The sequence below is a fragment of the Juglans regia genome, chromosome 6, assembly GCF_001411555.2.
Source record: "Juglans regia cultivar Chandler chromosome 6, Walnut 2.0, whole genome shotgun sequence".
Lineage (NCBI taxonomy): Eukaryota > Viridiplantae > Streptophyta > Magnoliopsida > Fagales > Juglandaceae > Juglans > Juglans regia.
In genome coordinates, this window is record NC_049906.1 from 15,154,232 (window position 1) to 15,166,276 (window position 12,045).

The following is a 12,045-nucleotide window of genomic DNA, read 5'->3' on the forward strand; positions in this document are numbered from 1 at the left end:
GCTGGAGACGGTGGAGGTGCACGGATCTGCTAGGATCTGAGAGGGAGAGGGAGACAGAGAGAGAGAGTCGGTGAGAGGGTGAGGGGTTGAGGGGGAAGACCCATGGTAGCTCAACAGCAAGGGGAGCCGTTCGCTGTGGTGTAGCAAGGAGGAAAGGCTCGACAGTCGCAAGGAGAGAGAGAGAGAGAGAGAGAGAGAGAGAGAGAGGAGCGAGAGATTTAATTTTATTTGTATTTTCGGCAGGTTGTTATCACCAACATTATTGATAACGCTGCCGCAAATACTAATAACCCAAAATTAAAAGGTTGGTCTATTTGTGGCAAAAAAAGGTCATTGAAAAAAGATAATAATCTCGTCGCAAAAACTCATAACCCACGAGAGGAAAATAATTCTGGTAAGACTATTTTCGACGAGAAAACTTTGCCGCAAAAAACTAGTAACCTTGTGATAAAAACTAATAACCCATGAAAGTAACACATTTTTGGTAAGTTTATTTGTGGCAACTTTTAATAGCCGCAAAAGGTGTTTATTTCGTGGCAAAAAATTGTTTTCCCGCAAAGTTTTACTTGCCAATGTGATTTCGTGACAAAAGGCTTGTATTTTTTCCGATGAACAATTTTTGTGTCATCAGCCCACTATTTGCCACGATCGTATATCATGGAAAAAGAATTCGTGGGAAAAGCTCATATTTTTTGTAATGATAAATGCAAGGAAAATAGAGAGACAGTGACACATATTTTCGTGGTTCGGTGTAACACCTATGTCTGCGTGAGTTTAGGGAAGGAAGAGTCCACTATAATATGTTTGTTTACAGTCCCTCATGATCTCTCTTTCTCATTGCACAATAGAGACTAGAGCTCTATTTTCTGACGGAGCATTATACCAGCCCTCGTCGCTAGAGTCTCTCTAGTGAGGTTGAAGAAGCTGAAAGTTTGCAAGAAACCCCTTTAAGTTGTCTGGTTTCCTCATTTTTATATTTTGTCTCTTGCCTACTTTAAGTCCCTTCACCCTTATTTTATGTCACATTATCTCTCATTTATGTCCATTTCACTCTTTTCCTCCTGACACCCTTCTCAACCTTTTGTCATTTCCCTCACTCTTCTTATTTTTTCATTCCTTTGTCTTCTAATGGAGGCCCTTTGTGTTGAGAAGTCTCACATAGCTTAGGAACAAACTCATCTTGATCTTTATAAGGAGTTATCTCACTCTTCCTATTAGGCCTTTTATGGGGAGAAATGGGTGTCTCTATATGGTATCAAAGTCAGGTTAACCTATGACCGATGATGGGCTCCTGCAACCTACCCACAATGATGGTACCAGAAATACCAATCCACACATGAGGGGGCATGTTGAGAAGTCTCACACGACTTAGGAACAAACTCATCCTGCTCTTTATAAGGAGTTACCTCACTCCTCCTATTAGGTTTTTTATGGGGAGAAATGGTTGTCTCTATACTTTGATTGGTTGAACTTGGTTATTTGGGCTTGTGATCTTTTCTCCCTTCTAGTTGCCCTCGATTCTTAAGGACAATTTGTCTTAAAAAAAGACATTGAGAATATTTAAGATAAAATATGCAATAGAAATGCAAACATCCATAATAAAATAAATTTTGGGAGTGGATCCCTTACTTTCTGCTTGAGTTAGGTGATAAACTTTTCCAAGCGCGAGACTAGCCAAGAAGTAAACTGACCGCGTAAGGTGCGAGCACGAAGCTTGGCCAAGGTGGGAGATGGGCTCGACCTCGTAAGATGCGAGAGCTGAGCTTGGCTTCAACGGGAGATGCGCTCGACCGCTTAAGGTTCAAGCACAGAACTCGACTATGGCGGGAGATGGGCTCAATCGCGTAAGATGCAAGCGCGAGCAGTCAAGTGACCTGCCCACCTAATCGAGTGCTTGGGAGGCCGAGTGGTCCCTAACCTTCCCGCCAATTGACTTGTTATAAAAATGGTGATAGATCAAGCAGCCGAAAGGCTGGACCTGCTTCTTTGGGGGTGAAGGAGTTTCAAGTAGTTCATAAGACTGGACTCCTATTGTTGCTGTGAGGGAGGTTGAGCAATATGTTATACTGGACTCGCCTTGTTCGCTCTTGCTGCCACGAGGGGGGCTAAGCAGTACGTTTTGATTGGACTCGTCCTAAATCTTGTAAACTTTAGAGGAGATCGAGCATCACATTCAGGCTGGACTTGCCTCGTTGGCCCTCACTGTTGCAAAGGGGTCAAGCAACACATTCAAGCTAAACTCGCCTTGTTGGCCCTGGCATGTGTAAGGGGGTTGAGTAGCACATTCAGGTTGAACTCATCTCGTTGGCCCTTGCATGCGCAAAGGGGGTCGAGCAACACATTCAGGCTGGATTCACCCTAAGTCTTTGGAGGAGGTCGAGCAGTGCATTCAAGCTAGACTCACCTCGTTGGCCCTCGCTGTTGCAGGAAGGGTCGAGCAGCACATTCAGGCTAGACTCGCCCTAAGTCTTTGGAGGAGGTCAAGCAACGCATTCAGGCTAGATTGGCCTCGTTGACCCTTCCTGTCACCAGGGGGTCGAGCAGCACATTCAGGTTAGACTCGCCATAAGTCTTTGGTGGAGATCAAGTAACGCATTCAGGCTGGACTTGCCTTGTTAATCTCCGCCGCAGCATTCAGGTTGGACTCACCCCGCTGGCCCTCATTGTGAAAGGGGGGTCAAGTAGTATATTCAAGCTGGACTCACCCTAAGTCTTTGAAGAAGGTCAAGCAGCGCATTCAAGCTAAACTCACCTCGTTGTCACGAGGAGGGCCGAGCAACACATTCAGGCTAGACTCGCTGTAAGTTTTTTGAGAAAGTCAAGCAGTGCATTTAGGCTGGACATGCCTAGTTGACCCTCGCTGTCGCGAGAGTGGTCGGCACATTCAGGCTAGACTCACCCGAAGTCTTTGGTGGAGGTCAAAAAGCACATTTAGGCTAGACTTGCCTCGTTAACCCTCGCTGTCGCGAGGGGAGTCAAGTAGCACATTGAAGTTAGACTTGCCATGTTGGCCCTCGTTGTCGTGAAGGGGGTCGAGCAACACATTCGGACTAGACTCGCCTTAAGTCTTTGTAGGAGGTCGAGCAGCACATTTAGGCTAGACTCGCATCGTCAATGTCGAAAAACGTATATTCATCTGACATTTTTGCTTTCGATGGTGTTGGTGAATTTTTCTTTTCCGATGTGAATTGTTGTTAATGTTCAAATTTGTTTGTTGTAACCCACACAAAGTGGCCAGGGAGCCCGTTGACCCCCTGGGCCCACCTTAGGTAGTTGTCGAACCCGTCAACTAATTCCCGAAGGTAACTCGCACGAGGTGGTTGAGAAGTTTGGAGTCATGTTAACTTCGAAAGCTCGTTCTCAAAAGTAACCCGCTGACAGCAGTTATGGCACGAGTGCAAACACCCGGTGTTTGTTGGTGGAGATGTCGCCTTGTTGACTGGATTGAGGTCGAGTAGCACATTCAGGCTGGACTTGCCATAAATCTTTGGAGGAGGTCAAACAACGCATTTAGACTAGACTCGCCACATTGGCCCTCGTTGTCGTGATGGGGGCCGAGCAGTACATTCAGGCTGGACTCACCCTATGTCTTTGGAGGAGGTCGAGCAATACATTCAGGCTGGACTTGCCTCATTGTCAGTGCTACAGAAGCCAAGCCAGTTAGCACTTATAATTTTAAATCACAAGTGTAAGATTTGCGAACCTGATTCATCCTATAGGATTGCGACGAAGATTCGAGGCGCGTTGGCGGGGGTCTGTGGGCAGCCATGTTTCGGCGACAATGGAGGCCGGCATGCATGTTAATGCCTAGAAGACCATCCCGATGAGGACATGTTAAGTTGTCTGGGAGGTGCCCGTGTGGGGCTTTATATCTGATGTCTCGCGCTGCATGAGCCAATTTTGTAAATGGAATTCATATAAACTTAGAGAGAGAAAAACCGAGACGTTTTAGCCACTGTAAACAATCTATGTTTGAGTAAAATTGCCCGATTTCGAGTCGGGTGCAGATGGGCTTGTGAGTGTTGTCCGAGTTGAATGCATTGGTCGTGATGAGCTGCAGGCCGTGTAAAGATGATGCAGGTGGTGCATGGCCAGGTCGGGATGCAGGGGCGAGTCTGTGGTGGTTGGGCGAGTCTAAGACTCCTCTGACGACCATGCATGGGCGAGTCCAGGCCTCCTCAGGCCGTGCATGGGCGAGTGAGAAGCTAAGATAGATCTTGGACCGATAAAGGCAAGTCTGCGGCCTGCTGGGCGAGTCTGCAATGTGCTAGGTGAGTTCGTGATGTTAGGACCTGTTGTGGTGCCGAGTCGAGACCTGATGTGGTGCTGAGTCAGGACTTGATGTGGTGCCGAGTCGAGATCTGCTATGGTGCCGAGTCCCCCCAAAATAAATTTTTGAACTCTTCATTAGCCATACAAAGATTTCTCTTTTAATTTTAATTTTTAATTATTTCATCAGTCTCGTTTTTTATATTAAAAATTTTGGTTAGCCTATTGCTCAAAATTACTGTATTTTATTTTTTTAAATGTTTAAATAAATTACTACTAATGCAATTGTGTGTTTTTTTCACATTTAAAAAAATAAAACAAAACAAAAACCAAAATGTACTAGGGTACACTTAAGGGACTTAAGTGAGGAGTATCACTTTTTTTTTCCTTTCAAAATTTTTTAAATACCTTTAAATATTTAAAATAAATACATAAATTTATTAATAGTCATTTTTATAATTATTAAGAAAAGAGATTAAAATATATAAGCGATCAAACCTAAGTAAAACCATAGACAATTTAGAATGGATTTTGCTGTCCAGCTGCCTACAACACATATCACATCTATTTTTTTTATTTAATTTTTTTTTTTATTTTTATTAAATTTTTTTAATTTTTTTACTCAGTATCTTTATATTATATACAAAAAAAAATTAACAATAAAAGTAGTATAGTTTTTCATTCTAATATTTTTCCTATTTCTATTGCCAAATGCCAGAAACTGTATCATTGTACCGTACTCTGTCGTCACGCTTCTTTAAAAATTATTGCAGGGCATATCTGGGATCGATAGAATCATGCTTCTTTAGACGTTTTGTCTTTTCCCCCTATGATTCATTATTGCATAACAGATAGAGTCGTGTCATTCACCATTTTTAGAAGATGTGACGTCACAAAGAATAATGGATGACAATTTTTATAGGATCATGCTACAGCCTCCGGGGAGCTCCAGTATTATTTAATATATATTTTATTTATATAAATTTTTTAATATTTTAAAAAAATAAAATAAATTTAAAATATTATTAAGAAAATAAGTAACAAAATATATATTAAAAAATATTTTTTTAATTAAGAAGTAAAATAAAAATTATAAAAAATATTTTTTTTATAATTTTTTATTTTTCTTTATGATTAAGAAAGTATTTTTTAATAATATTATGATTTTTTTAAAAATATTTAAAATAGTCATGCTACAACCCCCGCTGGGGGCTCCTATTGGGCTTAGCATGTACTTTTTTATGTGTATTTTTTTAATTTATTTTTTATATAGATTTTTTTTACATTTTTAAATATTTTTAAAAAATAAAATAAATTTAAAATATCATTAAAAAACACTTCTTTAATCAGAAAGTAAAAAAAAATTATTAAATATTATTTTTATTTTACTTCGTAATTAAGAAAATATTTTTTAATAATATTGTAATTTTTATTTTATTTTTTAAAATATTTAAAATTATTAAAAATACCTATATAAAAAAAACTAAAAAAAACACATAAAAAAATGCTACAGCCCAGTGGGAGCCCCCAGCGGGGCATGTAGCATTTTCCTTAAATTAATTATGGACAAGATTTATTATTTTTTAAATATTTTATAAAAAAAATTAAACTCATATCAATTTATTTCATATATTTTAATTTAAAAAATTAAATTCATCTCATTTTAAAAAAGTTAAACTTATCTCAATGAGACCTATAAAATTATACTATTATTTAGACTCAGTTAAGCTTGAATAATGATACATACAGTCGTGGAGTGCACAAGTGTCGTGCAATCGCTTTAAAAAATAATAAGGTATACTATTAAAAAATTATTTTTTTATGTGGATCCTGTATTTATTTATTTTTTTAAAGTGATTCTATGACGCTTGCATACTCACAACTACAACTATTATTTCTCATTAAACTTATTTCAATATTTAAATACAGTCTAAATTGATAGAAAATTATATTATTAATATTATTGATGTTGTACATTTTAATTTACGCATAATATTTTAATTTATATATATATTTTTTTTTGTATAAATCAAATTCTGTCCTATAGTAGTATGGAATGTACGTCATATAAACAGACTTATGAATAAAGTTTAGGAAAAAAAAAATCTTATGATTTTTTATAATAAATTTATTTATTTAATTCCTTCCATCATTATTCTACATTTCCATCATTCAAAGTACATATTCCCTTCATGATTTTGTTCTCTACAAGCACTATCCTTTCAAAGAAAATAAACTACAAAGTACAAACTAAGGGCTTGCAACTAACTACTCCTAAAACTGCAACTAATTAAACCCTGTTAGCTAACTCCATTCCTCCTTCTTCAGAGCTTCCACCTTCTTTGCTTTTGATCTGAATGGGCTTAAATGTGTACAGTTTCGCACAACAAAGGTAATATATCAAGTTAACAACTTGCAATAACGTGATCAACCAGTAAAAGTACTCCAACTTTCCCTTACTCAGGTTGTCATCCTTCAGCCAGTTTGATCCGTTTGGACCTGCACTGCACTTATGCACTATGGAAACCAGAAGCGAGCTCACATAATTCCCAAAAGAAATGGCCAACCAAAACAGTGCCATGGCTGTGCTCCTCATGCTTTCTGGTGCCTGGTCGTAGAAAAACTCCAGATGTCCAATTGACATGAAAGCTTCTGCCATCCCATGCAGGCTGTACTGTGGCACAAGCCAAAACGCTGATATGGGAATGATGGAATGAGGATGATCGATGAGGCCGCTTGCCATGGCGGCGTTTTTGCGCTTCACTTCGATGAAACCTGCAACCAGAGTGGCCAAGATGGAGATGGCGAACCCAATTCCCATCCGGTGGAGGAAGTTGATGCCGCGGTCGAGGCCGGAGAAGTGGCGGGCTACGGGGATGAAGATGCGGTCGTAGAATACGATGGTGAGGAGCATGGTGCTGTAGGTGAAGACAGACATTGATCCAGCAGGGATTTCGAAGGATTTTGAGAGGTGCCTGTCCATGGTTTTGGCTTGCTGCAGGGAGAATGTGCCCTGTTGTGCGTAGGCTGTGATGAGGAGGATTCCTGCTGCCCATATTGGCCCCATTCGGATCACTGATTTTAGTTCTTCCACTCGATGAACTGTGTTTAGTCTCCATAGGTTGGGTGCTTCCCCATATTTGAGTTGCTTGTCTTCTTCTGTCACTATGGCTGCCTTGTCAAAAAACCTGCTTTCATTTCATTACATTTTAGTAAATGCTTGTCACATATTCAAGAACTTGAGAAGATCTTGATCTCGTAAAAACTATAATCTATTTTGATTTTAAGGAAAAAAATCTTCATCAAAATCTTGCGGAACTCAAGTCACCTGAAATAAGTACTAGTACAACATCATGTGAATTTTTAAGATAACATTAAGCTTCTGTTTTGGATGTTAAGAATTTTTCAGATCATTTGTAAATAGTAACGAAATAATTATAAATAATAATAAATTATTTGTAAATAATACTAAATTAATATAAAAATATCTGAAAATAGTTGTGTTTGAGAGCCGTGTGATGGGTGACTATCCAACACGGTTCGGCGGGCCCTTTTCGTCTACGTTGGTTACTAAACACAGCCTAAATTGTAAGGTTCATTTCATATCTCTATATCATATTTGAGGTCTTTAATTTATACATGAACTTTTTTTGCTGAACTCCAACAAATTAAAGGGTCTGTGTCCTAATAAAATCACTCCATTTAAAGGCTTTTACATCACACACTATATATGTGGCATTATCATTTAAGTGTTACAAATCAAATTATATATATTATATATGTGAATGATGTGTGGCGTAAAGATTTTTAAATATGATTTAAGTAGTTTTTGGGCCCAATTATGGCCACGAAATACCATTTGGGCCACTATATAAGCTGAAAGAAAACCTTATAAAGGCTACCTTTTATGCGGTCCAGAAATAGGATTCAAAATCAAGACCAACCGAAAAAGATAGGGACGGGGGAAATAATAGAGAAAGGAGACAAGTAACTTGTTCTGTTGTCCATGGGTCTCACTGGTAAGTGGGCCGGGGATGACTCGGATTACAGGCAAAAGGACAGAGTGTCTTTTGTTGCTTAGCTAAAAGGCTAGCTATCAAAGAAGGATAGAAATAAAGTCTGCGGTGCTGCCTGCATGCATGCATGCTCACCAAGATCTATGCAAGTTATGGGGTCCCTCCCCCTCATATATCATGTATACCAAGACAAATAGTATTAAGTCATGATCTGTCTGCTTCCAGCTAATGACAAGCAGCTAGCAGGATATCTAATTTCTTCCACAAAAATAGATGATGATAATGGATGCCCCGCCGGGAATGCCCATTAACTCACATCTCTCCGATATTTGTCTCATCCATCATCGGTTTGACTGGTTGGTTCAATACAAACAGAGATAGACACGACGCGGAGTCTACACTGTCCAACAATTTTACACGAAAGTGTTAATATATGATGGCATACAGCTTGTCAGCTCTACGTGACGATGTTTCTATCTTCCTTTAGAATTGGTACCATTCAATTATCAAAGTTCTCTACCGATTCCAATGATCATACAAAAACAAACACATCAGAGAGAAACCAAAACAACTACCAAGTATGTTGAGCCGCATGGCAGCCTTGTTTGTTTTCGTAGATGTGATGAGATGAATTAAGATCGATTAAAGTTAAAAGTTGAAAAAAATATTATTAGAATATATATTTTTTATATTATTTTTGTTTTGAGATTTGAAAAAATTAAATTGTTTATTTTGTTTTGTGTAGAAATTTGATAAAATTGTAATAATTAGATATGATAAGATATATAAAATGAGATGAGATGAATTATGAAAACAAATGAGGTACTTTCTCCATGCCTGATTCCAGAACCTTTATATATATATATATTCATCTTCAAGGGAAAAACAAAATTAAAAGAAAAACATATTGAATACCAGTATTATATATATATATATATATATATATATATATATGACTTGATTGCACATGATATGAGCTTGTTGGGTTTTCTTTTTCAATTTCTTTTTTAACTACTGTTTTTTTTTTTAAATAAATCTATTTTATACACCATTATTGTGTAGGACATAAGTTAATTTACCATGCATGCATGTCGGTACCATTATGTGTGTACGTATACGTTTACCGACACAATTGATTGTACATCAGAACCAGCTATACGTACTGATGTGTGATTGCAATTTAAGCATATAATATGCAAGCGGCAATAATATTGATATTAAAGTTACAGATCAATATGCATGCATGTATCATATTATATATTTCTTTTTAATAAATATTTTTTAGTGAGATAGTTTGAGTTAAGTATTTATTAAATTTGAAAAAGAAGAGAAAAAGAAATTGAATAAAAAAATATTATAAAATTAAAATATTGTTAAAATATAATTTTTCAATATAATTTTTATTTTAGAAATTAAAAAAATTAAATTATTTTTTTTGTTTTGTTTAGAAGTTTGTAAAAATTATAATGATTAGTTTGAAAAAATTATAACGATTAGTTTTAAATTATTTATATATGAGTGATGTTTGGAAAGAAGATGAAATGAGATAAGATAAAAATTATTTCCAAACAACCCAAATCCATCTATGAAACCTGTGTTGTGCCTTATTATAAGGTCATGCTTATAAACTTTGCACGCATGCAGAACGTTATCCTTGCACGCATGACATATATGGTTTTTTCAAAAATTTCAAAATGAAATATTTTATTAAATTAAGAAAAAGTGTGGAGTCGGGATTCAAATTCAGAATCTTTGTTCTGATACACGCATGACATATATGGTTTTTTCAAAAATTTCAAAATGAAATATTTTATTAAATTAAGAAAAAGTGTGGAGTCGGGATTCAAATTCAGAATCTTTGTTCTGGTACCATATTAAATCAAGGCTTATCACGAAATCTTAAACCTAAAGAGAGAGAAATTACTTACTTCATGTGCTTAGTGTGGAGAAGCTTCCCACCCAGGGAAATGGAGGCATCAAGCTCATCATTCTGGTACAGTAATTTAGGATCAGAAACCATGGGCAACTTTCTCTTCCTGTAAGCTGCCACCATCACCTGCACCAACCGAGTAAATGGACTCCCAGCCGGATCCAAGTTCCGGTAAAGTGGGTACCCACCAATAAAGGTAACAATTGAAATAAGCATGGCAATGGTTGGAACTCCAAGGCCCCAACCCCATCCAACATTATCCTGAATATAGACAAGCACTGTCACAGCCACTAATATGGATACCCCCATGACAAAATAGTACCAGTTGAAATATTTCCATGTCTTTGTGTTTTGCTTAGGATCCGCCTCATCAAACTGGTCCGCCCCGAATGCCACAACACAGGGTCGGATCCCACCAGATCCTAGGGCTCCAAGTAAGAGAGATATGTAGAGAATTGCCACCTGTCCGAAGTCAGCTTCTTGACATACTTGAGTACCAACTTCACATGGGGGTGGCCTTAGTTGTGGAAGTACTGCCGATAGTGTTAAGAGAATCATTCCCTGAATATATATATGTTTATGATCAAAAGAAGAAAACACAAAAAGATAGAGAAAAGAATAAAAACATGAGAACTTGGATTGTACATGTATAAATGATTATGGGAGTATTATATCACTATAAGAAAATTATTTATTTATGGCCAATTATTTTCAGTTAAAATAAGTGTGTTTTTGTCGGCAAATATTCATTTTCGTCACAAATAACCTGTTACAAATACTCTTTTTTTTTTTTTTTGTAGCGTATATAATGTTATAAGCAATACTAGATATATATATGAACTATACGACACAAAGCTGATGCAAACTAAAGATACTAGCTAAGTTGTAATGGAACGTTTGTATAAATTAATTTGAGTTGTTTTTAAATAATCTTTAGTGGAAGCCGCCGGCCACTTAGTTCTAATTCAACTAAGTAAACCCATGATCATCATCTGTCTGTTTTCTTCTAGCTATTTGGTTCTCATAAAAAGTGAAAAAGAAGATCACTCAAAGTTGTCACATGGATGTTCTTGAAGGTTTTAGAGAGAGAGAGAGAGAGATGCTTAACAATTTGGTAAATGATGGAAGCAACAGTTACAGTCCAGAAGCGGCCGACATAGGCATCAGAGAGGAAGGCTCCGAGCAAAGGTGTCAAGCTAGCAGTGCCTCCAATGTTGGTAACGGTGTTAGCTGCTTTGGTTAATGGCATATGCAGCTGTGTTGTTAAATAGCTAATCATATTTGCATTAAATCCCACCACAGCCAACTTCTCAGAAACCTCATTTGCTGCACAGATCAAACAAGAACATGAGTACCATCATCGATCATCAAAACCAATAATATCCTCAAAAACCCAAAAAAAAAAAAAAAAAAAAAAGAAAACTTTGTTAACAATATCTAAGGGTACTACTACTATGAAAGCTAAATTAATTAATTACCAAAAATGAAGGGCATTGTGACAAGCCCTCCCTTTTTCCTCGTGCCATGGCCCCCTTTCTTCTCCATCATGATCTTCTTCTTGGATTTCTAGTTTTTCTAGTAGTACTGATTCCCAGAACCCCTATTTATAGGCTACATGTGTGGCTGGCCTTTGAATGAATTATATCGAAGGTGAGAAATGGATGCGTGTAACTTGTCTGCACAGCATTCACCAGCCATCATAAACTCTCTTTCTACTTTTTACCATTGTGTTAATCGGACATCTAGGTGTAGTTAGTATTCATAAATCATTTTATCTTATTTAATTATTATAATTTTTTTAAACTTCTAAATAACATATAAAAAATTATT

General features: G+C 37.1%; 1 protein-coding gene across 1 annotated transcript; it reads right to left on the reverse strand.

The window, feature by feature from the left end:
* Positions 1-6,379: 6,379 nt before the first annotated feature.
* On the reverse strand, positions 6,380-11,793 carry LOC108994541 (protein NRT1/ PTR FAMILY 3.1). The gene is made up of 4 exons (XM_018969785.2): positions 11,694-11,793; positions 11,324-11,541; positions 10,214-10,776; positions 6,380-7,457 (listed from the first exon to the last, which is right to left on the reverse strand). The coding sequence occupies exons 1-4, from the start codon at positions 11,761-11,763 to the stop codon at positions 6,560-6,562; spliced, it is 1,749 nt and encodes a 582-aa protein (XP_018825330.1). The 5' UTR covers positions 11,764-11,793; the 3' UTR covers positions 6,380-6,559.
* Positions 11,794-12,045: the final 252 nt, after the last annotated feature.

What these genes read in the sequence shown, in the direction of transcription:
- LOC108994541 (XM_018969785.2), bottom strand. Translation starts at nt 11,763, where the DNA reads ATGATGGAGAAGAAAGGGGGCCATGGCACGAGGAAAAAGGGAGGGCTT. An exon ending in CTTCCATCATTTACCAAATT is followed by an intron (nt 10,777 to 11,323) that starts GTTAAGCATCTC and finishes ATATATATTCAG; the next exon opens with GGAATGATTCTCTTAACACT. An exon ending in CTCCACACTAAGCACATGAA is followed by an intron (nt 7,458 to 10,213) that starts GTAAGTAATTTC and finishes AAATGAAAGCAG; the next exon opens with GTTTTTTGACAAGGCAGCCA.